Here is a 27,685-nt window from a genome sequence, read left to right as displayed (position 1 = left end):
ACGTCTCGTGGACCGCAATTGGCCCGCGGGCCGCATGTTCGAGACCCATGGTGTGGATGGACGAACTTGGGAGTATGTAGGTATGTATATATATTTACATATACATACCTACAGGTATGTATATATATTTATATATTTGGGGCGGCATAGCTCGGTTGGTAGAGCGGCCGTGCCAGCAACTTGAGGGTTGCAGGTTCGATTCCCGCTTCCGCCATCCTGGTCACTGCCGTTGTGTCCTTGGGCAAGACACTTTACCCACCTGCTGCCAGTGCCACCCACACTGGTTTAAATGTAACTTAGATATTGGGTTTCACGATGTAAAGCGCTTTGAGTCACTAGAGAAAAGCGCTATATAAATATAATTCACTTCACTACTGTATTTGTGAATATATGTGGGAGCATAGGTACCTATGTATGTATGTAGGAATAACGGTGTGTGTGTGTCGAGAGTTGATATGCAACATGCTGCCTCCTTTTTGTATTGCAATCCAACCCTCGCCTTTCGCGCCATTCGCCACTCACAAAAAGGAAATGACGCCGGGCCACCGCGGCTTTCCCGCCAAAGCGAAGCACCGCCTCTCCGGTCGCCGAATGGGACGACGCGATTGGTCGACGCCGACGTCAGACTCGCGCCACTTCTGCAGTGAAGACAAGTGGCGAGTTTACCCGAGTCAATCCCACGGAGGAGTAGAGAAGACTTTACTACACTACGTAAAATAGACATTTATTTGAGCTAAAAGCACAGCTATTGAGCCACTACGGAATTGTGGAATTAAAGCCCTCTCCGTAAAACATGGCGCGCAAGGACTACGCGGTGGAGAAAGGTAAGGAGTCGCTAACTGGAGAACAAACTGCAACAGGTTATTTTATACAAAACTGTGGTGCCGTTTCTATTGTTTTATGTATAGTATTAAACAAAATGGCTGCCGGTAAAAAACTTCCCAAACTGATTCGTGTAGTCAAAAGTGGCGTTTTTCGCTTCCATTATTTTGGTTTTAAAACTACGATACTAAGGAAATATGAAATAAACCAGCGCATGTTGTTGTGTTTTAGTAAGTTTTGGGTTTTTAAAAATATGTTGTTTGAAGTTGTTCCAACTTTTTCAAGGGGGGGAGGGGGTGTGACTGCTCAGTGACCCGGATGAGGCCTCAGGAACAAAGGAGTAAGCACATGTCCGAACGCTGTGGCTCTTGCCTACTTTTCCCTCCTTATTTTTAAACCTCAAATATGTTTAAATGTCGACCCAACTGGCAGAAAATACGTTTGCATGCGAGTTTGATTAGCCGTTTTACTTTTGTTCTATTGATGGCGCATTTTACTGATTATTCTGCAAGTCAACGGTATTCGGATTATGTGCAACATTGTTACAAAACAAGATTAAAAAAACAACACAAAGTCTCCGAGCCGATTGACTTGTATTGTCATTCAAATTTGAACTTTACAGTACAGATAAAAACGACATTTTGTTGCATTGGATAACAGAGCAATAAGGTGCAGATATAAATAAATAGATTATTGTACAGATAAATATATTGCACTTTTGCACATGCATCCACGTTTATGGATGTATGTTATATTGTCTTTATATTCCAGCGAATTTTGATGCGTTCAAGAGTCTTAATTATTAATTGTCAGTATTTATATGAAATAACATGTGTGCAGCATGTGAATAACTACATATAAAACGCTGGGACAAATTGTTTAATTAAAATTATAAAAAGAGGCAGCATCATTACATGTAAAAAAAAATTCCAAATCATTTTTTAATTATATATATAAGTGGCGTAACTTTTAGATGAAATAACTGACGGGTTTTGTTTGTTTTGAATGGCGTTTAAACGTCGGTAAAATCAGTAAAACATGGCTGACTTTAAACACGCACTAGTTTTAAGAGCGGAGGAAACCGCGGAGCGATACCCGCAGTGACGAGGCCGCCAAAGCCATGTGCTGCTTTGTTTACAAAAACATCCTCCAGCGCACTAAAACGACAAACCCGCGCCGCGGCGTCAAAGTGAGTGCGGAGCCCTCCGATCTCGCCGCCTTCTCTTGTTTTTTAAGTCTCTTGTGACGTGGGAATGAGAGATTGTTTGTACTTTAAAGTGCGGGATATCTTTTAAAGCGAAACAACAACAAAAATGGACCCCGAAGTGCGCTTGTTGTGCGTATTGTCATCCTCTTCCGGAAGCGGGGCTGCTTACCTAATGGCGGTTATTTTATCTTGAAAGCAGCCTCAAAAGAAGGTAAACCGGTTTGAAATTGCTTTTTTGAGACATTGGTAGCAGTTTTAAGAGACACCGAGGGCGATAGTGACTCATCGAGAATACAGGATGCTGTGTTACTCAACAAAGAGGAAGGGGGGGGGGGGTGATCCAGAACAACAAATTAGCTCCCAGCATGGAGGCCCTACTGATGCCTCTTAGGAGCACTTTCAACCGCATTTTAATGTTTTGCCATATTAAAGTAATTATCGTGGTCATGCCTTTATTGTGAAATGAAAACAATGTGGTTTTTTTTTGTTGTTGTTACTTTTTTTCAGAAAAGTGTAAAAGATTCCTGCAGGAGTTTTACACTGAGGATGACAATGGAAAGAAGGTGTTCAAATACGGAGTGCAGCTTGTAAGTTGATGTTTTTTTGTTTTTTAAAGTGGGAATTATTTTTACCGTTTTCAAAGCAAAACAAAAGACTGGACTTTGTGTGCATAGCTTCGACTTTTGACTCAATGCTTGTTTTATAAAATATATCCATGTGCTCTTCATAGCATGTTGTATGACAAATCTCCAAAATACACACGCAGGTCCCTTAAAGGCCTAATGAAATGAGATTTTCTTATTTAAACGGGGATAGCAGGTCTATTCTATGTCATACTTGATCATTTCGCAATATTGCCATATTTTTGCTGAAAGGATTTAGTAGAGAACATCCACGATAAAGTTCGCAACTTTTTTGGTCGCTAATAAAAAAAAAGCCTTGCCTGTACCGGAAGTCGCAGACGATGACGTCACCCGTTGATGGCTCCTCACATATTCACATTGATTTTAATGGGAGCCTCCAACAAAAAATGCTATTCGGACCGAGAAAACGACTATTCCACCATTATTTGAGTGAGGGTGACGGATTTGTGTTTGAGGATATTGATAGCGACGGACTAGAAAAAAAACAAGTTAAAAAAACGCGGTTGCATTGGGGCGGATTCCGATGTTTTTAGACACATTTACTAGGTTAATTCCGGGAAATCCTTTATCTTTCTATTGTGTTGCTAGTGTTTTAGTGAGTTTAACAGTACCTGATAGTCGGAAGGATGTCTCCACGGGTGTCTTGACGCGCAGTGTCTCAGGGGAATCGACGGGAGCTATGGGCGGCACAAGCTCAGCTTTCTCCGGTAAGAACTGACTTTTTAACCACAATTTTCTCACCGAAACCTGCTGGTTCACATGTGGTCGGGATCCATGTTCTTTTGACCGCGCTCTGATCCATAGGAAAGCTTCACCTCCAGGAATTTTAAACAAGGAATCACCGTGTGTTTGTGTGGCTAAAGGCTAAAGCTTCCCAACTCCATCTTTCTACTGTGATTTCTCCAATATTAATTGAACACATTGCAAAAGATTCAGCAACACAGATCTACAAAATACTGTATACTTATGCCGTTAAAGCTGACGACTTTTAGCTGTGTGTGTGCGCAAAACCTGCGACGTCATCATTTCAAGACGAAACTCCCGGGAAATTTAAAATTTTAATTTAGTAAACTAAAAAGGCCGTATTGGCATGTGTTGCAATGTTAATATATAAACTATCAGACTGCGTGGTCGGTTTTAGTCGGTTTCAGTAGGCCTTTAAACCAGTGAGCACAAGAAATAGTTATTTTTGTTTTATTTATTATCTGATTAACACATTACCGTAAAATATCAAATAATATTAGCAGCAATCGTCACACACACGACAATAGGGAGCAGCGCACACCTTTGGAGTTGGCAGAGTTGTTTAGAAGGGACATCGAGGAAGAAGATTTCATAGGATTTATCGATTAAGAGTGACCGATTGTTTGGTAAAGGTATAGCATGTTCTATATATTATAGTTATTTGAATGACTCTTACCATAATATGTTACGTTAACATACCAGGCACCTTCTCAGTTGGTTATTTATGCCTCATATAACGTACACTTATTCAGCCTGTTGTTCACTATTCTTTATTTATTTTAAATTTCCTTTCAAATGTCTATTCTTGGTGTTGGATTTTATGAAATAAATTTCCACCAAAAATGCGACTTATACTCCAGTGCGACTTATATATGATATTTTTCCTTCTTTATTATGCATTTCCGGCATAATCCGAAAAATACGGTAACCCAGCTAACAAAATGAGTAAAAACAGGCCTCTTTGGAAAGTTTCCTTGTGACGGGGAAAAGGGCACAGTGAAGAGAGAGAAGAACAGCCTACAACTTTCAACAAAAAGAAAGCTTTTAACAGACAATACCAGGAGTCCCACTTGAAATATGGTTTTATCGCAGCAGGTGATTCCCATGCACCAAGCCCGCTCTGCATAATATGCGGCAACTGGTAAATTTGTCAAACGTTGAACGGTCCACAGTTACAAAAAGGTTGGGTTCCACTACCTTAAACAAATGCGTGACTAAAAGTTAGGACCAAAGACAAAGAATAGATCACTTTTCCGTAAACCAACTTTTCTTGTCTGTTTTGTTCCACCAACTTGTATTTTGCTCATTAGCAGAATTACTTTTGCATTTGTTTGATGGTGTTTAGATAATTTTCTGCGGCACATATCCCCTATTGGTCACTGCATTGTTGTTGCACCTAAAAGTAAAGCATTGTCAACTTGATTCAATTGATTGATTTAATATAGGGACAGCAAACATTTTTGTAAACTTGTCTGTGTTTTGCTATAGAGCTACTTTTTAAATGTAGTCTTTGGGCAAAGTATAACGTGCCAACAATTAATAGCAATTAGGGCTGGGTATCGTTTGAATTCGAACAATTCTGATTCAGATTCTTTGTTTCGATTCCGATTCCTGACGATTCTCGATTCCAATTCTTTAAAAAAAAAAAGGCAGGGTCAAAAAAAAGTTTAAATATAAACTTAAATATAAATATTATAAATTATGAATACATTTTCACAGGGGTACACTTTCATCAAGAGAGCTTTATTTTTGAAAACCTCATGAAAACACATTTACACACATGATTCTGCAGGAAACCTCATGAAAATACATTTACACACACAAGTGTATGATGCTGCAGGTACTTAAACATGTTACCATGCTCCCACTGATGGGCTAACCTGGTGCAGAAAAGCAAATAAACAATAAGAAACAACTTGCAAAACCCAGTCCAGATTAGCAGCAGGTACAGTATAAAATCAGAGACAGTTTTTGTTTACGAAAATGACCATATCCGCCTTCTCAGGCAGGATGCGTGAGCGTTCTGGACAGATAGTGTCTCCTGTCGAAGACGGGACACGCATTTATTTGTATTCCATGAACTCGAAGGTGCTTAATCATGTTCGGCGTGCACCCTCCTAAGCACGAAACAGTCCTGTCGCACTTGTTGCATTTCGCCGATATTTAATTTTTTTTTTGTAAAATAAAGCCGCACTTTCGACCGTAGACGCCCGCTATCCATGCTTGACTCTCTCTGCTACATAGGTTCGGCTATGCTAACACTTCTGGCGGTGGCGCTTCTTCGTTGGTGTTCAGCGGCTTCTTCTTCCGGGTCGGCGGACTTATTATTTTGTTCCGGTCGGCGGACTGGGTATCGAAACTAGGAATCGAAATTTAAACTTTTAAACGATTCCGGGAGAATTGGAAAGTTAGTCCCGGCTCCAATCGATACTCGATACCCAACCCTAATAGCAATAAAATAAAACATCATAGCAATGCAATGAATACACAGAATATTGATAAACAAGTTATCACTGCAACCATGTGGAGAACATGCCGCTTACATTCATGTATGTTGGCATGCACCGCTCAAAAACAATTGCATAGGGAGGGAAATGTGCAGTTGCTGCAAAGAAAAGGTCCCCACCCGCCGGTCCGCACAGAAACATTAATTAATTTATAAACCATTTTCTCCGACTTAACTTTGGCCTGTCCCACTAAACACACCAATGAGCTTGTTAATAAATGTATACTACAAGTCCTTTGTTATAGGACAGTGGTTCTTAACCTGGGTTCGATCGAAACCCTAGGGGTTCGGTGAGTCGGCCTCGGGGGTTCGGAGGAGGTCAAAACACCCGACTCATTGTGTAAATACAAACCTCTCCCTATTGGCAACAGCAGAAGTCACACTGATTTGCAGGTGTGTAATTTGTTGTGAGTTTATGCACTGTGTTGGTTTTGTTGTTTGAACAAGATGACGTTCATGTACAGTTCATTTTGTGCACCGGTAAATAAAATTGGTAACACTTTAGTATGGTGAACATATTCACCATTAATTAGTTGCTTATTAACACGCAAATTAGTAACATATTGGATCTTAACTAGTCATTAAGTACTTATTAATGTCTTATTCTCGGCATGGCCTTATTATAACCCTAACCCTCTGACCCTAACCAAATAACTTTTAAATTAAGTCTTTGTTACTTTGAATATGTTCCTCTAGTGTCCAAATAACTCTTAAATTAAGTCTCTGTTACTTAGAATATGTTCCCCATACTAAAATGTTACCAAAAACATGTAAGTTGTAGAACTGTAATGAATTTGAAAAAATTAAATACAATTATTTTTTATTAAAGAAGGGTTCGGTGAATGCGCAAATGAAACTGGTAGGGTTCGGTACCTCCAACAAGGTTAATAACCACTTTTATAGGAAAATTGGACAATGCACACTCATGGACATATAAAATGTTTATTGCCAGATTATAGCCAAAGGCCCATTTTTCATGCTAATTTTTTGCTGTTTTTATCTGCCACACGTGGAAAGCCGGTGCATGAAAATACTGCATACATTAAACCGGTCCATGTTGTGAAGCCCTGCTGTAAATTAAAATAATGGTTAGGAGTTATTTCCATCTGTTGATAATGGAGAATATATATATTAGGGCTGCGAATCTTTGGGTGTCTCATGATTCGAGTCAATATCGATTCTTGGGGTCACGATTCGATTCAAAATCTTTTTTTTTTTTTTTTTTTTTTCAATTCAACACGATTTTCGATTCAAAAACGATTTTTTTTTCCTAATTTAAAATTATTCTCTATTCATTCATACATAGGATTTCAGCAGGATCTACCCCAGTCTGCTGACATGCTAGCAGAGTAGTAGATTTAAAAAAAAAAAAAAAAAGCTTTTATAATTGTAAAGGACAATGTTTTATCTACTGATTGCAATAATGTAAATTTGTTTTAATTATTAAACAAACCAAAAATATGACCTATTTTATCTTTGTGAAAATATTGGACACAGTGTGTTGGCAATCTTATGAGATGCGATGCAAGTGTAAGCCACTGTGACAGTATTGTTCTTTTTTTTTAACATAAATGTCTAATGATAATGTCAATGAGGGATTATTAATCACTGCTATGCTGAAATTATAACTAATATTGATACTGTTGTTGATAATATTCATTTTTGTTTCACTACTTTTGGTTTGTTCTGTCGTGTTTGTGTCTCCTCTCAATTGCTCTGTTTATCGCAGTTCTGAGTGTTGCTGGGTCAGGTTTGGTTTTGGAATTGGATTGCATTGTTATGGTATTGCTGTGTGTTGTTTTGTTGGATTGATAAAAAAAAAAAAAGATCATCGATTCTGAGGGTCCAAGTTCGAATCGATTTTTTCCCACACCCCTAATAGATATATATATATATAATATATACATTTTATTTTTTCCAAAATTATGTCTCTGTTGTGCATGTTTACCCCACAAAACGTGGAAAAAGTGTGTGTTTTCTATTGTAGGTGGCGCTGTCCCACAGAGAGCAGGTGTCCCTTGTTGTGGATCTGGACGACGTGGCCGAGGAGGACCTCGATCTGGTGGAGAGCATCTGTGAGAATGCAAAGCGTTACACAGGCCTTTTTGCGGACGCCGTGCACGAACTGCTGCCGGAGTACAAGGAGCGAGACGTAAGTGGAGCCCGTTCTGGTTTGCTTCGAGTGTCCGTTGGTTGTAAAAGGACACAGCAGCCCGGTACGGCGGGCCTGCTGTTCAGTCTCGCGCCATTGACTGTTATCAAACATTTTAATATTCTTCTGTTTTTGTCCAGATTGTGGCCAAGGATTCTTTGGATGTGTACATCGAGCACCGGTTGATGATGGAACAAAGGGCGCGTGATCCCGCAGACACGCGGGATGCACGCAACCAATACCCGCCGGAACTCATGAGGAGATTGTAAGTGGCGGCGCGAATACATCGCAACTTATTATGGCGGTCAAATCCTTTTTAAAAAGCAATGATTAGTTCCAGGGTCAAACTGCCTTTATCATCAAACCTATAATGACCTGTACAAGCAATTTCACATTCTCTGCGCCTATACAAATAAGCTAACCCGGGAGACTTATCAGTATCATACGGTATGACGCTTCGAAAAGTTATGCACTACAAAACGGGCTCCTGATTCATGAAAAAATCAGCAAATTGTTTCATTCATTTAAAAAAAAAATTGTGGGAGTTTTGTAGTTTATAAATTGTATTGTTGATCAATTTTAATTCAGTGTTTTTTTTTATCAAGTTTAGTTCTATTTTTCAGTATCAAATACATTTGATCAAATATTTAGATAAGGAGTTAAATTTCAGGCAAATTGATGCATTTTTGTGTTACAGACTAAAACAATGTTAGTTATTCTTTATTGTACTGTAAGTTGATCTATAGTTCTCTTTTTTTTTTTTTTTAATGTGTGTATTTATAACTATTTTCAGCTGGACTTTTTATAAAACAGACAAAGGGACGGCGTGGAAAAGTGGCCGTGCGCAACCCCAGGGTCCCTTGGTCAATCCCCATCTAGTACCAACCTCGTCATGTCCGTTGTGTCCTGAGCAAGACACTTCACCCTTCCTCCTGATGGGTGCTGGATGGCGCCTTGCATGGCAGCTCCCTCCATCCGTGTGTGAATGGGTGAATGTGGAAGTAGTGTCAAAGCGCTTTGAGTACCTTGAATGTAGAAAAGCGCTATACGAGTACAACCCATTTATCATTTACAAACGTTAGTTAACTTACTGTTTTAGCCATATTTTCCTGGATCATACTTGCCAACCCTTCCGATTTTCCCGGGAAAGTCCCGAATTTCAGTGCCTCTCCCGAAATTCTCCCGATTTCCACCCTGACAACAATATTGGGGGCGTGCCTTGAAGACACTGCTTTTAGCTTCCTCTCTCACCTGAAACCTTCCCCCTTTAACATCCGCATGCAGTCCAGGCATCCGCTTTTCCTCCGGCCCAGTCACATCATAATGTAGCGTTGGACGGATTTAACAATTGTCTTTCCTCGAAGATGTCAAGAAATGCTGACAAGTTGTATGATCTTTTAACTGGTTTAATGAAAACGTTAATTTTCAGTACACACACACACACACAAGTGAATGCAATCCATACTTGGTCAACAGCCATACATGTCACACTGACGATGGCCGTATGGACGGAGCCTTTTATACACGCCAAGTGTAACATTTCTGATTCCATAGTTATTTTCACATTTGTTTTTCTGCTAACGCACTGGTCGACACGTTTGGGGGAAAATCCTATTTTGAGCTACTTTCCATTGATGTTTTGTCCCTCACAGCGAGCTCTACTTCAAGGCCCCCAGCACGGCTAAACCCAAGGTGGTGCGCGACGTCCGGGCGGATTGCATCGGGCAGCTGGTGAACGTCCGAGGCATCGTAACCCGTGCCACCGAGGTCAAGCCCATGATGGCGGTGGCCACATACACCTGCGACCAATGCGGTGCCGAGACGTACCAACCTGTACGGACTCCCCTTCTTTGAATGAGCATGTCAGGCCAGGCGGCGGAATCAGCCATCAATCGTCTTCCTGTTTTACAGATCCAGTCGTCAACCTTCATGCCCCTCGTCATGTGTCCCAGCCAGGAGTGTGTCACCAACAAATCTGGTGGTCGCCTTTACCTGCAGACCAGAGGGTCCAAGTTTGTCAAATTCCAGGAGCTCCGCATTCAAGAGCATGTAAGAAGTCTCTATTATGCCTAAGTGTTGTTGTTACACGTTTTTGTGTTATTTATCTTTCTCTAGTCCTGCATATATTAAGTTAAAATATTTATTTGTTGAAAGAGAGCCATTAAAACCTGCTGCGCTGCTGCACTTTGATGTTGGTCATTGTGGTGGTGCTTGATGAATGCTTGGGACTATTGTGCAACTGTACTTTCATTTTGCTCATTGTGGTTGTGGTAGTCCTTTCTGTGTTCTCCAGTACTACATATATTAAGTTGCATTATAAATTGTTTGAATTCCCATGAAATTGTTTGGGTGTTCGTCCATTCCCTATCGCTTGTGTTGGGATATATTGCAAGTTAATTTATTGAATTAGAAACCGTCATTTACATTTCACTGTTGGCGTTAACGCACTTTGTGTGTTTTTTTACGCATTGAAATCAGAAATTATGCACATTTCCGGAAGTTTGGGGATGCAGATTATATATTTTTTTTACCAACGCTGCCTTCTCTGGTCAAAACTCCGGTTTACTTGTTTGTTTTTTATATCGATTATCATGTTTTTTTTATATCGATTATCATATATATTATTATTATTGGGCGGTATGGCTCGGTTGGTAGAGTGGCCGTGCCAGCAACCTGAGGGTTCCAGGTTCGATACCTGCTGCTGCCATCCTAGTCACTGCCGTAGTGTCCTTGGCCAAGACACTTTATCCACCTGCTCCCAGTGCCACCTTCACTGATTTAAATGTAACTTAGATATTGGGTTTCACTATGTAAAGCGCTTTGAGTCACTGGAGAAAAGCGCTTCATAATTCACTTCATCACTTTCCGCCTGTGTTTTTTGTTTTTATTTGCTGAATCAAAATTTCCGTTCCCGTCTATAGATCGACCTCAAAGTAATGAACTTTCCGGTACAATTTAAAAAAAAAATTGATTCTCCTACATTTGTATCAATCATAAATACTGCATTTCCGGTATTAGGACTCTGGTGTGTTATTGTTTTCGTCATGTCGAGCAATAAAGCCAAGCGGACATCCACCATGCTATTAACACTCTTAAACATGCAAGCACTCCCTCTCCTAACTTGCCCACTCACTTACACACGTCACTCACCCCACACACCGCCATTCGTAAAGGGGAACACACACCTTATGGCCATCACCAAGCCAGAGATAAAATGCTAGAGGCATTGAGTTCCACTCTATTAAATGACATTGAAACTAACTTGCAAAATTCAGAATTTGTTGGCATTATTTGCTATGAAAGTGTATATCTGGCGGTTTTTAAACTGCTGATCTAAATACATGTGAGAATTATTAATTGAATGTTATATGCAAGTATGCCCTGGCACGCCATTATCATTTCAAGACCGAAGCAAACCACTTTTTACACTTTTATACTGAAATAAATACACCTACAACTTATTAAATGAAAATTTAGGAAAAAAATACAGGCAACGGTAAAGTTTAGATCCATGAAGGAAAGTGAATCAATGTTTATAACTGAATAAATTTGCATATGCATAAACTTTTGTTTACTTTTTCTTTTCTTTTTATGAATTAACAAATAACTGTTACAAAAAAGTGGGCGCCCAAAAAGGTACTGCAGGACCCCATTTTTATGATCTGGTGGGCTCTCTGGGACCCCATTTTGAAAATTCCTAGCGCCAACACTGCATTCTGTGTAATTTACAGCACCTGTAACGCGAGCACAGAGGGGCACACAGTTGAAATTGATAGGGCAAATGTCGGGTTGAGAGACTGTCGGTGAAAAACAGTTTCTGACCACTTCCAACATAACACTTGAGCCTTAGTTTTTTCTTCATAGCTTTGTATGCAGTTAAACTAGTTTTCCTTCACCTTGGATGTACTTGGAAAGAAGACCGTTTTGCAATTAACGCTATTTTTGAGAAACTTAAGTTGGAGTCGGGAGTGCGTTTGAAAGTGCACCACTTCAACTGGCTCAGGCCTTGGGTTTAGAACAGGGGTGCCCAGTACGTTAATCGCGAGCTGCTATCAATCTTCACTAAGACGTCACTTGATTGACATTCACGGCAACCGTGGGTGTTGTGAGATGATCATTATTAAAAATGACCGAGAAATACTTTTGATATCAACATACTCGTCTTTCAACTGACTGCACGCATCCTGTCTTCACAATAAAAGCCATGTTTCATCCTGGCTGCGTTAACAAAATAAGAGTCTCAGAAAGCAAGTGTTCACAAACTAACAAGCTACGGAGTTTGCTGCCAACGTAATTCTTGTAAAGTGTATAAAAGGAGCATGGAAGCTGGATGAATAAGACTCCAAATACCAACCACTTTCATGTGGTATTGGACAGAGGAGGAATTTTTTCTCCTCAATTCAAAAAGGCGGACGTTATCATCACGACTGTCTGATTCCAATCAATGCAAGTCATCATAATCAGGTAAAACTAGGGGTGTAACGGTACACAAAAATTTCGGTTCAGTACGTACCTCGGTTTAGAGGTCACGGTTCGGTTCATTTTCTGTACAGTGAGAAAACAACAAAATATACTTTTTATTGATTATTTATTTACCAAATTTATTAAACAATGGCTTTATCCTTATAACATTGGGAACACTATAATAATTCTGCCTACGTTAATCCACATTAAACTGCCTCAAGTTGTTGCTTTGATTAAATAAAATGACAAAACTTTTCTTCTACTTAAAAAGTGCAACATTAAACAGTTTCAGGTCAACTCATCATGCTTAATTTATTACAGCATTTGGGAAGCCTGTAGTTGATTTTTATTATGTAAATGTTATATTTTTGTCAACATGTAATAGCAGGGACCCTGCCATTCAAAACTAGGCTGCTACATTACTAATGATTAATGTAACTGTAGCTTAAAAAATAGTACAATAGCAAAAGGAGAGTGACTAATCTTCCCTGAACACCATGGAGTTCAAGTGAAATAACAGACAGACGGGGCTTTGCTGCCTCTAACGCACGCACACACACACACGCACAGCAAAATGAGCTAACGTTACGCTAAAAGCTAATTAGCCTTCACCTCAAGCCAGGACTGCGAGCGAGCTGAGCTGCAGTTTAAGTTTCTAGAACGTCAACGGGCTCATAGTGATGTAACTAGAACGTTGACTGGGAGGTGTTTATTATAATTTGGGGAGAGTACGCTGCCTTATGTTCACCTGCTAAACACATATCTACTTAAACACCTTTTAGCTGGGTAACAAATACGTCTCTTTCATAAATAAATAAATATAAATGCTAATTATGAAATAGGTAGATCCCCCTCGATTTGGTCAATTGAAAAGTAGCTCGCTCGCCTGCAGAAAAAGTTTGGGCACCGCTGGTTTAGAACCAGGAAATTCTTGGTAAGGCAGTTGTCTTATCGGATTCGTCATTCTCTCTCCAACTATAGAGCGACCAGGTCCCCGTTGGCAACATCCCCAGAAGTATGTCCGTGTACGCGCGCGGAGAAAACACGCGTCTGGCCCAACCCGGTGACCACGTGGCCATCACGGGAGTCTTCCTGCCTCTCCTACGGACAGGCTTCAGACAGGCCACTCAGGTACAATCGTTATCTGTATCACCTCCTGGACGTGGGTTTTATGATTGTTTTTGAAATTGGTCTTTGTGTTTTCAGGGTCTTCTCTCTGAGACCTACATGGAAGCTCACTGCATCACGCTCATGAACAAGACCGAAGACGACGAGCTGGGGAGCGAGGAGCTGACGGACGAAGAGCTGCGCAGCATCACCGGTAACGCCCCTCGTGTCCTCCAAAGCGCGTAACGGCGATGTATTCCACGTCACCTTTTAACGGCAACGCAACACGGTGATGTTTTGTAGAAGAAGGATTCTACGAAAAACTCTCCGGCTCGATCGCGCCCGAGATTTACGGCCACGAGGATGTGAAGAAGGCGCTACTCCTGCTGCTGGTTGGAGGCGTGGACCAAGCGCCAAAGGGCATGAAGATCCGAGGCGAGCGCTCACTTGGCTTTAACCCCACAAACACACAGCTGTACAAGTCCTAATCAAGTCATCTGTACTGTTTGGATTAGGTAACATCAACGTCTGCCTGATGGGAGACCCCGGAGTGGCCAAATCCCAGCTTCTGTCCTACATTGACCGCCTGGCTCCTCGCAGTGAGTACCCTTTACAAACACAGTCAAGGGGCCCCTTTTCAGTAACTTTCCCACTTACTGGGTGAATAAAGTTCCACCAAAAACTACCCAGATAGATTTAGTTCTTCAGCAACTTTTTTTTTTAGTTCCTGTCAGCTAGGTGGGACTTTAGGATGTTCTAGAGGAACTTTGAAAGAGCGGGTTGCGCTGTCGAACTTTGATTGGTTGAACACAGTTGGGGGCGTTCCTAAAACCGTTGTTTTCCAACACTCTACTGCCATTACACCAAACAGTAAGAATTAGTGTTGTCCCGATACCAATGTTTTGGTACCGGTACCTAAGTTATTTCGATACTTTTCTAAATAAAAGGGAAAAAATCTTACGTTACATTAAACATATGTGTTGTTTTTTTGCAAGTTTGGCCTTAATTAAAATAGTGAATATATTACAAACGTTTTCTAAAATATTCAACTTGTCTTTTATTAGTAAGTTTCAGTGGCCTAGTGGTTAGAGTGTCCGCCCTAAGATCGGTATGTTGTGAGTTCAAACCCCGGCCGAGTCATACCAAAGACTATAAAAATGGGACCCATTACTTCCCTGCTTGGCACTCAGCATCAAGGGTTGGAATTGGGGGTTAAATCACCAATAATGATTCCCGGGTGCGGCGCCGCTGCTGCCCACTGCTCCCCTCACCTCCCAGGGGGTGATCAAGGGTGATGGGTCACATGCAGAGAATAATTTCGCCAGACCTAGTGTGTGTGTGACAATCATTGGTACTTTAAGTAAGAAAACAAAGGCTCCCAATTTAGCTGCTGACATATGCAGTAACATTTTCTATTGTATTATTTAGTCAAAAATTTTAAGGACAAGCGGTAGAAAATCAATTATTAATCTATTTGTTCATTTACTGTTAATGTCTGCTTACTTTCTCTTTTAGCATATTATATCCACACTTCTATTAAAATGTAATAACTTATTCTTCTGTTGTTTGGATGCTTTACATTAGTTTTGGACGATATCACAAATTTGGGTATCAATCCGATACCAAGTAGTTACAGGATCCTACATTGGGCTTATTCAAAGTCCTCATGTGTCCTGGGACATATATTATCAGCATATTATACTTTTTTTTTTTTTTTTTTCAAAGGAGGGGGGGGGGTACTTTTCAGAGAAGGTGTTGTACCGAATATGATTTAGTATCGCGGTACTATACTAATAACGGCATACCGTACACCCTGAGTAAGGATATAACGCTACCAAATTCTCCCTCCCGGTATGGAAACGTTTGAGATGAAAGTGACGTGCTTTGCAGAACGTGACTTTCTTAGTCAAAGAGGTTATGTTTCTCCAAGGGTTTTGTGTTTGTTAGCATCAAAACTCAAATAGTTATGGGTGGGTTTTGGTGACATTTTTCAAGCAATCTTAAAAAAAAAAATCCTCTTGAAATACGAGCATTTCCCTTCCGGCTTACGGCGTAGAGGATTCTGGGAGATGTCGTTTCTTTTCAGACAGCGGCCAACGCTAAAGCGCAAGGGAAAAAAACATAGCACCAAGATCTTGTTTAATAGCCTTACGCCATTATTGTGAAGACTTTGACATGAAAGTACCGCATTATATACAATACCGTTATACCCCTCCTATTCAGTATGCACGCCGACATATATATATATTTTTTTCTTGTGTTTTACTGTCACAAAATACTTGACAAAGGAGAGAACGGAGATCAAAAAGAACTTTGAACTTACAGGAACTTTTGTGATCAGTGGAGCTATCATTATTTTATACTCAGCAGTGTAGTCTTTAAACGAAATGCAGTGATATCTATTATTTATTTATAGTTATTTTAAGATAAACACTGACATGTATTATTTATTTGTTATATACAGATACACTGAAAATATATATTTACAGATAAACACTGACATTTATTTATATATTATTTACAGATACACACTGACACGTGAAAGGGACAAGTGGTAGCAAATGGATTGGTTGTATTTATATATTTACAGATACACTGACAATTATTTATATATCTACAGAAACACTGACATTATTTATTTATAGTTATTTACAGATAAACACTGACATGTATTTATACATTGTTATTTATAGATACACTGACAATCATGTATATATTATTTACAGATAAACACTGACATCCATTGTTTACAGAAACACTGACATCTTATATATATTATTTACAGATAAACACTGATATGTATTTATACATTGTTATTTATAGATACACTGACAATCATGTATATATTATTTACAGATAAACACTGGCATCCATTGTTTACAGAAACACTGACATCTTACATATATTATTTACAGATAAACACTGGCAATTAGTCATACATTCAAAGATAAACACTGACATTTATTTACAGATAAACACTGGGATTTATTATTTGTTAATTACTGATAAATACTGACAGTTGTTTGTTTATTATTTAGAGACGAACACCGTCATTTTTTATTTATACATTTATTTCTCTTGAGCAAAAATTATATCAAATGTTTTAAAATTGCAGGCAAGAAGAAGAAAAATGGATCAGAGAGTAATAAAAATGGCCAAGGCTCAGCCATCAAACTTCATTAATAATAAAATAACAGCAGTAACAACAATAAGACAAGTTTTTTTTTGGTCCTTATGCTGAAGAGCAATATTAGAAATAATTAAAGTTCCTCCTGCTCTACTTTGCCTGTTTATTTTTATTTTTTTCTCAAAGTTTATCAGTTTAATACACATTTTGTGGGGAACAGTTGTGCTAGAGAATCTCAAACCTAAGGGAGAGAATTTGTGATCGGCATTTTTGCCATAATCGGCAGCCCAGTTATGAATACACGCTGCGCTTTATATCTATCGCTGAGCCCCTCGCGTTGTCGTCCTCAGGTCAGTACACAACAGGCAGAGGCTCCTCGGGCGTGGGTCTGACAGCAGCCGTGATGCGGGACCCCCTGACCGGGGAGATGACCCTGGAAGGTGGCGCCCTGGTGCTGGCCGACCTGGGCGTGTGCTGCATCGATGAGTTTGACAAGATGGCCGACGCCGACCGCACAGCTATCCACGAGGTGATGGAGCAGCAGACAATCTCCATCGCCAAGGTAACGCAAACTATCATACTGTATACAGTAGTGTTGTCCCGGTACCAATATTTTGGCACCGGTACTAAAATTATTACGATACTTTTCGGTATATTTTCTAAACAAAGGGGACCACAAAAAATTGCATTATTGGCTTTATTTTAACAAAAAATATCTTCCAGTACACTAAACGTATTTTTCTTATTGCAACTTTGTCCTTAAATAAAATAGTGACCATACAAGACAACTTGTCTTTTAATAGTAAATCAGCAAACAAAGGCTCCTAATTTTGCTGCTGACATATGCAGTAACATATTGTCATTTATCATTCTATCATTTTGTTAACATTAATAAGGACAAGTGGTAGAAGAATAATTATTATTCTACTTGTTCATCTAGTGTTAATATCTGCTTACTTTCCGTTTTAACATGTTCTATCCACATTTCTGTTAAAATGTAATAATCACTTATTCTTCTGTTGTTAAGATGTTTTACATTAGTTTTGGATGATATCACAAATTTGGGTATCAATCTAATACCAAGTCGTTACAGAATCATATTCGAAGTCCTCATCTGTCCAGGGACATATTTCCTGAGTTTATAAATATAATATGAATTTAAAGAAAACAAAAGATGTTGTGATGCCCCCAAAAAATTGATGTGATCATAGTATCAACAAGATACGCTATTGTACTTGGTATCATTACAGTGGATGTCAGGTCTCCCGTCCAAAGGCAAAACCTAGTAACTCACTTCTAGCTGATTTTGAGAAAACAAAGGAAAACCAATCTATCTTGATGCTGTCTTACAAAGATCTACAAAGTCATCAAACGTATAGATGTTTTCTTGAGCTTTCATTTTCTTGCCGATTGAGCCATGGATTGAATCTGCTCTCATGAAAGTGTGCCCTTTCTCCAGATATTTTATCACAATCTCGGGTGGGCCCCATTCTGCGTTTGCACATTGGGCAAGAGCCGTGTACAGCGTCCAGTTTTTATTTTGACCTCCACAGTTATCTTCCCAAAAGAGTATGCAAGGGGAAGAATCAAGAACAATACATTTAATGAAGGTGCTTGCAACGTCCTGGGCCAATCTTCCAAATATCCCCTCGTGCCATAATATTACATAATCCGGTTGACCGGCGGCCCCCATTCGTGCAAATGTCTCATTAAAGACAATAAGGCGACTGACAAAGAAGCTCCTATTGGTCCCTTGAGACTCTAGGTTTTTCTGTTGTATCTACGCGGTTATGTGGTAGTTGCTAGGTCCTGCCATGCGCGTAACAGCTTACTTATGGAACAAATCACAATATCGCATACACTAATGTAAAGCATATCACCTAGGAACTCCAAAATTATTACCAGCTCAGTTTTGACCAAAATTGAGTTACTAGGTTTGGCGTTTGTTTACATTTTGACCAGCAATGACTCGACGTGACGACGACAGAGATGCCAGACAGGTACTTTTTAGAGTCGTTATAGTACCGAATATGATTCATTAGTATCTCGGTTCTATACTAATACCAGTATACCGTACAACCCTTGAATACAGTATGTACACTATATAGCATATTAGAGATTGGCAACAATTATATTGCCTCCTGCATTAGCGATGTATATAATTTGGCATATAAATAACGACTTTGGACATAAATTACGACAATCTATATCAATTGGCGTATAAATGACTGTGTATCATTTGGCATATAAATGACGGACATATAAATGATGACAATGTATATGAATTGGCGTATAAATGACTGAATATTTGGTTGATTATGACGACTACGTAAATGATTAGGCGTACAAATGACGACGATTTATATCATTTGGCGTATAAATGACGACATTGGGCATATAATTGACGCCGATGTATATCATTTGGCATATAAATGATGACTTTGGGAATATAAATGACGCAAATTTATATCATTTGGCATGTACATGATGACTATGTATATCATTTGGCGTGTAAATGATGACAATGTACCGTATTTTTCGGACTATAAGTCGCAGTTTTTTTCATAGTTTGGCCAGAGGTGCGACTTATACTCAGGAGCGACTTATGTGTGAAATTATTAACACATTGACGTAAAATCTCAAATAATACTACTTAGCTCATTCACGTAAGAGACTAGACGTATAAGATTTCATGGGATTTAGCAATTAGGAGTGACAGATTGTTTGTTAAACATATAGCATGTTCTATATGTTATAGTTATTTGAATGACTCTTACCATAATATGTTACGTTGACATACCAGGCACCTTCTCAGTTGGTTATTTATGCGTCATATAACGTACACTTATTCAGCCTGTTGTTCACTATTCTTTTTTTATTTTAAATTGCCTTTCAAATGTCTACTCTTGGTTTTGGGTTTTATCAAATAAATTTCCCCCAAAAATGCAACTTATACTCCAGTGCCACTTATATGTTTTTTCCCTTCTTTATTATGCATTTTCGGCAGATGCAACTTATACTCCGGAGCGACTGATACTCTGAAAAATACGGTATATCATTTGGCGTATAAATGACGACGATCTATATCATTTGGCATGTAAATGACAATGTATATCGTTTGGCATATAAATGACGCAGCTGTATATAATTTGACGTATAAATGACAATGTATGTCCTTGGGCGTGTAAATGACAATGTATGTCTTTGGGCGTGTAGATGACGACAATGTATGTCTTTGGGTGTGTAAATGACGACAATGTATGTCATTTAGCGTACAAATGTTAATAGAACTACTGAATTTCAAACTGGGATCACAAAGGCTCTTAATTTGTCTGCCGACGTCGGCGTCATTTCCAGTAGTATTTCCTTTGAAACAATTGTCAATCCAATAATTTTCTGTTAATAGCTGGTTACTTTTCTATTGTAGTATTATTGAGGACGCTTTGGTTCACTTGTTGATGTGAAATTTGCGGGACAAAATGTGTCCTCATTGAAAGCTCTATCAAATGTATATTTCTATCAACTACATTACGCAACCCTATACAATATGTACACTTATCTGCCAACACCTCATCTAACCAACCAGGCCGGCATCATGACATCGCTCAACGCCCGCTGTTCCATCCTGGCCGCCGCCAACCCGGCGTACGGCCGCTACAACCCAAAGAAGAGCATCGAGCAGAACATCCAGCTGCCGGCCGCGCTGCTCTCGCGTTTCGACCTGCTCTGGCTCATCCAGGACAAGCCGGACGCCGAAGCCGACCTGCGTCTGGCCCAGCACATCACCTACGTGCACCGGCACTCCCGGCAGCCACCTACGCACTTCACCCCCATCGACATGAAGCTCATGAGGTAGGTGTTTCATCAAAAAAACATTATAGTGGCAGAAAATGTAATGTGGGGAGCATTTGTTTTTTTAAATAAAAAAAACAAAACTGATGTTTATTTTTGGTTTAAAAAAAAATTGCGTAAACAGATTTGCATTCCTCCAAATTTACAATATAATTTTGAATATTTTTTAATAAAAATTTAGTACTACATTAAAATATGAATTTAGAATTTTTTCCCAATTTAAGATGGTAGGAAACAACTTGTATACTTCCCAATTTCCTGATACATTTGAAATATAAATCATTATTTTGTTTTTGTATTTGAAGCTAAATTAAATGGAAACAGTATATGAAACTGAGTTCTTGGGAATAGTAATTCATCATAAATTATGTTGGAAACCACGGATTGAATATATTAAGGGGAAAATATCCAAATCCATTGCTATTCTTTATAAAGTAAGACACATGTTGAATAAGAAATGTCTGTATATGTTATTTTATTTTATTTTTCCATATCTAACATTGTGTTGAAGTTTGGGGAAATATTTATTAAACAAACATCCATTCATCCATTTTGTACCGCTTGTCCCAAACATAGACCCAATAATTAAACTTCAAAAACGGGTAATTAGAATAATACACAAAGCGTGCTACTATGAACCTACCAATCCATTATTCACAAGTTCTAATGTGTTAAAATTTTCAGATATTGCGTTTTTAAAAACAATGGAAATAGCGTTTCGGGGAAAGAATAGCCTTCCAGCTTGTATTCTTAGGTTTTTCCTCTTAATTTAAATAAGCTATCATTTACGAGGGATATTGAATTTTGAAATATGTAAAGTAAGAATATAAAACTCAAAAGTATTTCAGTTTTAAGAGTTGAATGATGGAACAAGCACAGTGATGAGTTGAAGAAATGTCTTTGCTAAGGTTTAAGAAAGCCTTGAAAGGTTAAATAAGGGAAAATTATCAAATAAAGCAACGATTACTTACATCCCATTGATTTATTTATTTTTTTGAACGTGGATGTTCATGGCAATCTATTTTTTAGTGAATGTATAGGATTGGCAAATATAAGCCTTGGCTTCAGCCTATTCCTTTTTTGGCCATTCTTTTTTCTTTTAGTGCGCCACCCCAAAGGGGACAAGCGGTAGAAAATGAAGGGATGTGTATGATTGTCAATATGTATCTTCTATGCTGTTAAATTGATCACACAAAGTGGTTGATCATATGACCGAAATAACCTAATTTCATTCAATTATATATATTTTTTCAATTTAAGTAAAAAAAAAATTTTTTTGCAGTTTTACATTTTGAGGTGTCAGTTTTACCTGCGCCATCTAATGCAAGGGCGTCAAACATTTTTTCATTGAGGGTCACATCGCAGTTATGGCTTCCCTCAGAGGGCCGCTTGTTAACACAGGGTTTCCGCGAGGCATTAAAAAGCATTAGATGGATTTTACAAAAATGAATGCCTTAAATGGCATCAAAAAACATAAATTGTGACGTCTGGAGGAATTAAAAATGTAATGCAATTACCAATCAATCAAATGAGAAAAATAAGAAATGAACTAAAGAACATTGCAGTCATCAATGAATTACTATGCCGGTTTCTATTCATAAGGCTCTGGCTTTCAAACTGGATACAAGAGGTCTTGTAAGGTCCAAAAGCGAAAAAAGCGCATTCCCCATGGCGGCTAAATGCTGGACGGCTTTGGGAGCCCAAACTTTGCCGTTCTTTGATGACTGCAGGCATGTAGTCCTCAGCTGTGACACCATGTCATGTTCATGAAGAAGCCAAGCTCCTTTCATGCATGACTCCTTTACTTCACTCTCCACTTCAACACTCACGAGCTAACTTGTGGCTAACGGTGGCCGAGGATGGTCAAACAAGACAAATCTCACAACATTCCCCAACTTTTATTCTCTGACATTCCCACAGTGACGTGTAGTTTTCTAAAAATCTTATCTAAAATGTTTAAATCAATCATCCACACTTCAATTTCCAAGTATGATTTTCATTTATTATTCCACAAAACCGTTTCATTATTTATTTTTACACACTATCCTGATTAAAAAATGTATTGCTGTCATACTTTAAGAGGATATGCATTTTTACATGGTGTTTTTAAAGTGATAGAATTAAAAAAAAATTGCTTCTGCGCGTATTATATTGATCAACTACTTGGATGTTTATTTCAAGGCTTTAAGTGTAATTCCCCTTTAATCATTTTGATTTAAGGTACAGTGATTGATGATTGACAGGTGAAACTTTTAATTTGCTATCGTCTATATCCGTGCTCAAAGTCAGAACACCGGATGCTGCTGCAGAAAAATAAATACATTCTCTGATGAGCCAAATGTAATTTACTAGATAGTAATGGTTAATGTAAACTATTCAGCATTATCCTAGTCAATTGCTAACAGTTGTGTGTATACAGACAGTTGTAAGCTTTTGACCATATATAATAACTATATGCGGTTGGACATGGGCATTAAATTATTTTTAAATAGAATTAAAAAGCATTAAATTAGAGTTGTAGAAAAGCTCTGGAACAGTAAAGAGTAAATATGATGATATTACACAGTTGCCTATGCATTTGTTTATATATTTACGTACAAATTGAAGGATAACTTACTTAAATATCTGCTTTTTAAACTATTTTTGTTACATTAACAAAAAAAAATATGTTAATGTTTGTTGCATGATCAGGTAATAGAGTTAAAAAACATGCAATGTTAGTCAAAAGTGAACAAAGGAATATATCAGGCAAGAAAGATGAAGTGCTTTATTGACGCACATCATTTTTTCCCAAGCTTTTGCCGGCCACAAAGTGAAAATCTGGCCTTGAGTTTGATACCTGTGATTGATTGCGTCCATTGTCCACCGTTCAATTCCCCCCGCAGGCGTTACATTGCTGTGTGTAAGAAGAAGCAGCCCGTGGTGCCCGAGTCGCTGGCCGACTACATCACCGCCGCCTACGTAGAGATGAGGAAGGAGGCGCGGGTCAGCAAGGACACCACCTTCACGTCGGCCCGTACCCTCCTCTCCATCCTCCGCCTCGCCACGGCGTTGGTGAGGACAGCGCTGACGTGGAATATGTCAAACGAGGCGTTGAGTTGACTGCATCTTCACAGCTTCTTCTCCGATCAGTAGTTCAGTGTGCGCTAAAGTGCTTACAGTGCAGGTAGTGAAGGATGAACACCAGTCTACTGCGCCGTAAGCACTTCTTTCCCACGCTGGACAAGACACACACACACACACACACACACTTCCTGTTTGTTTCTGGCTGCCAAAAGTGCTGTTTGTGCAGGTAGCATCACGGACCTACTGCAAAACCAGCACTTCCTGCAGACTGACGGCCACTTGCTGCACGGTTGCGACCACCAGGGGGCGTCGTTGAGGAGCGTCTGAAAGTCTGAGCATGTTCAGCTTTGCAGGGTGGGCAGTCAGCCCCTGTGCCAACTGAGCAGCTGTGCAAACCCATGCAAAACTGATCATGCTCGGAAATGACAGCGCCATGTTCCGGTCAACCCGTTTGAGGGGCCCGGAGCGAGACTAGCTGGTGTTGAGAGGCGGAGACTTGGGCAATTGCCGGCCATCCCAGAGGGCATTGCACTTGTCTCGGTCTGACAGTGCCGGCACAGCGCAGCAGACCTCACCCAAACCTCCCCATTGCCCTCTCCTTTTTATCTTTTGTGCTTCCTTTCTGGGTCCCTAACATCTGGTTTCAACCGGCACAGACCCGCCTCCGCCTGATGGACGTCGTGGAGAAGGAGGACGTTAACGAGGCCATGAGGCTGATGGAGATGTCCAAGGATTCGCTGCAGGCCGACAAGTCCAGCGGCGCAAGGTCTGCGTCGACGCCTTCAAAACTTTTTTTTTTTAACGAGCGCAGACGCCACCGCTGTGCCGGAAGTCTTCTGACCTTAAAGAAAACGCTTTTATGAGCTTCTGGCACCGCTGTTAGAGGAGCGTGCGTTGTGGAGGCAGCTGTTAAACATTCTCGGAGTGTTTATGGAGCAGCGTGTTCACATCTAAAGGAGTTTCACTTAAAGCCTTACCCTCTAGTGCAGGCCTCGGGAGGGTGGTATAACTATGTATACATTTTATTTTATTAATATATAGATGGATATATTAATGTATGCACCGGATTATAAGGCGCATAGAATAGATGCTACAGTAGAGGCTGGGGTTACGTTATGCATCCTTTAGATGGAGCTGCACTAAAGGGAATTTCAACAAAACAGTCAGGTCAGTCAAACTTTATTAATAGTTTAAAAACTAGCGTTCCGACAACTCCGTTCACTCCCAAAATGAATAAACAGCTGTTTTATTATTCACCGCGATTCAATAAACACGTAAAAAACTGTGATACTGTTACGGTAAATCAAACGTTAGTGCAATCACAATATAGTAACACTCGAAATAGTGCAAAGCAGTAATATATCAACAATTCAACGTTGCTAAAACGATAATGTCACACAACACAACACACAAAATAAACATGTAAAGCTCGCTTAAGTTATTCTTCATCCACAAATCCCTCAAATTCTTCTTCTTCAGTGTTCGAATCAAACAGTTGGGCGAATACATCCAACAAGCTCCGTCTCGTCAAAGTCGTCATTAAACGAGTCAGTGTCTCTGCTGCTCTATTCCCGTCTTCTACTGTGTGACTGATCGCCTTGAGTTTAAACTCTGCGTCGTAGGAGCCATTTTGGGGTCTTTACACACAGAAACGGCACGCCTCCCGCAGTCATATATCCCAGCATGCACCGCGCGCTTCTTTTTCTATGGGGGAAAATAAGGTCGGCGGCTGTAGAAGAAGAAGCGTTGATGAAGTGCGCTGCTTCTTCTACGGGGGAAAATTAAGTTAGCGACTGCTTACCGTAGTTGCAAGACTTCCATCCATCCATTTCTACCGCTTATTGTGGCTCAATATTGGTCCATATATAAGGCGCACTGTCAGCTTTTGAGAAAATTTGAGGTTTTTAGGTGCGCCTTATAGTGTAGAAAATACGGTATATACAGTACAGGCCAAAAGTTTGGACTCACCTTCTGAAGGCATCAAGACTATGACACCTGTGAAGTGAAAACCCTTTCAGGTGACTACCTGTTGAAGCTCATCGAGAGAATACCAAGAGTGTGCAAAGCAGTAATCAGAGCAAAGGGTGGCTATTTGAAGAAACTACAATATAAAACATGTTTTCAGTGATTTCACCTTTTTTTGTTAAGTACATAACTCCACATGTGTTCATTCATAGTTTTGGTGCCTTCAGTGACAATCTGCAATGTAAATAGTCATGAAAAAAAACGCATTGAATGAGGTTTGTCCAAACTTTTGGCCTGTACTGTATATTCCCTTACCGTTTTATTATAGGTATTACCGTAAAGTGGCCCAGCTGCGATGAGGTGGCGACTTGTCCAGGGTGTACCCCGCCTTCCGCCCGATTGTAGCTGAGATAGGCGCCAGCGTCCCCCGCGACCCCTAAAAAAAGGGAATAAGTGGTAGAAAAAGGATGGGCCCAGCTTTGTGCAAGGTGTCCTAAATGTTCTACTGGGGAATGATTTTAGAAGGTGTTTTTTATTCGTTATTAACGCAATCATATTTTTAAATTACTTAGTTATATATTTTTTTTCTATCAACGTAGCCCCGCAAATGTCTACCAACTTGCATAAATATACTAGGTTTTTTGGCCAATAAATAATTCTTATAAATCATCTAAAATTTAATACAAAACAAATTAAACTTTTTCATTATGTTTTAAAAAAATGCCATCACATACAAAAACTCAACGCGATAAAGTAAAATATTGTCATATAAATTTGTTTATGCATATGTCAAACAACTGATACATGGTTAGAGTCATCTTTTTAAGTTTGTGTTGACTATCACCCCTCCCCCTTTCAGGGCTCAGCGACCGGCCGACGTCATTTTCTCGCTGGTGCGCGAGCTCTCCACAGAGGGCCGCGGCGGCGTGGTCCGCATGTCCGAGGCGGAGCAGCGCTGCGTCCAGCGAGGCTTCACCCCCGCCCAGTTCCAGGAAGCCTTGGAGGAGTACGAGGAGCTCAACGTGTGGCAGACTAACCAGGCTCGCACTCGCATCACCTTTGTCTGATAGTGGAGGAAGGTGAGGTGCGCATGCGCGCGGTGTAAATAGTTCCCAACCCCAACATGGAACAGCTTAAATAAGCATTTTAATGACTCATTGTTTTGCTGCTGGTGATGTCCCACATAGTTATAATAAATATATTGAACATTCTTTGACTCTGTTTGGAATTGAAAAGTTGCTGGTGTTGGCTGCTTTCAGTAAGCGAGACGTATTTCATTTATAGGTCTACTTCAAAATGCCCGAGAGCACTATTTCCCTCAGTTACAACTCAAGACAGATGGTGAAAAAAAGAGACTGGTTGAGGCTTTTCCACAAGTAGACCCTTTTCAACCTACATGTCAATGTTGCTAAATTACTTCCTTTTTTTTTTTTTTCTAAAGTTAGTTTTTAATTTTTGAGGGACCAAACGTACATTTTGCTCATTTGACTGTTCTAAATATGAACGTGTTGCAGCCAATATTAAGAAACTTGGCTAGGATTGACACTCTCAGGGTTATATCTGTGATGCGTTGAAAGAGGATTTTATATGAGGGTCCGTTTTGGTACTTATTGTGGCTTTTCACACTAGCTGACAACCCTGACCGGTAATCGAACCCATGAGAAGAGAGGCAGGGGTGTCTAACATTACACTATCAGGGATGTTTTTGCACAAATGAAGTACAGATATGCATTTGCAAATACAAATTTCACTCATTATTACATTTTTATTTCCTCCAAATGTAAATAATCAGTATTCTTCATAAATGCCATTTACCAGAATGTTTGTTTTTAGTTGTACTTATGACAGGGCATAAAAATATTGTAACTATATTGTTGACCACAGTAGTGTGCTGTCAGTGCCAGTTAGCCCTGCTCTCATGGGCCATAAATTAATAAAAGTTCATTTTAATTTGTATCTACATACATATATATATAATAATTTGTCATATTAGGTTCCAGTGTTGCTATTTTTAAGTTAAAGCTTTTAC

General features: G+C 39.5%; 1 protein-coding gene across 3 annotated transcripts; it reads left to right on the top strand.

Annotated features, from left to right (window-relative positions):
* Positions 1-571: 571 nt before the first annotated feature.
* Positions 572-26,866, top strand: mcm7 (minichromosome maintenance complex component 7). Of its 3 annotated transcripts, none has more exons than XM_061891681.1 (15): positions 572-824; positions 2,537-2,616; positions 7,911-8,075; positions 8,216-8,340; positions 9,728-9,908; positions 9,987-10,124; positions 13,521-13,670; positions 13,746-13,860; positions 13,950-14,081; positions 14,162-14,245; positions 17,124-17,335; positions 20,360-20,625; positions 23,511-23,679; positions 24,348-24,457; positions 26,516-26,866. In XM_061891681.1, exons 1-15 carry the CDS (start codon positions 794-796, stop codon positions 26,721-26,723), a joined length of 2,166 nt encoding a protein of 721 aa, XP_061747665.1. In that variant the 5' UTR covers positions 572-793; the 3' UTR covers positions 26,724-26,866. The 3 variants fall into 3 exon arrangements, with proteins under 3 accessions (XP_061747665.1, XP_061747667.1, XP_061747666.1); XM_061891683.1 differs by lacking the exon at positions 572-824 and adding an exon at positions 1,976-2,011; XM_061891682.1 differs by lacking the exon at positions 572-824 and adding an exon at positions 2,063-2,240.
* Positions 26,867-27,685: the final 819 nt, after the last annotated feature.

Source organism: Nerophis ophidion, linkage group LG29 (assembly GCF_033978795.1).
Source record: "Nerophis ophidion isolate RoL-2023_Sa linkage group LG29, RoL_Noph_v1.0, whole genome shotgun sequence".
Classification (NCBI taxonomy): domain Eukaryota; kingdom Metazoa; phylum Chordata; class Actinopteri; order Syngnathiformes; family Syngnathidae; genus Nerophis; species Nerophis ophidion.
The sequence above is the reverse complement of the archived record's forward strand: the minus strand, read 5'-3'. Positions and strand labels throughout refer to the sequence as shown.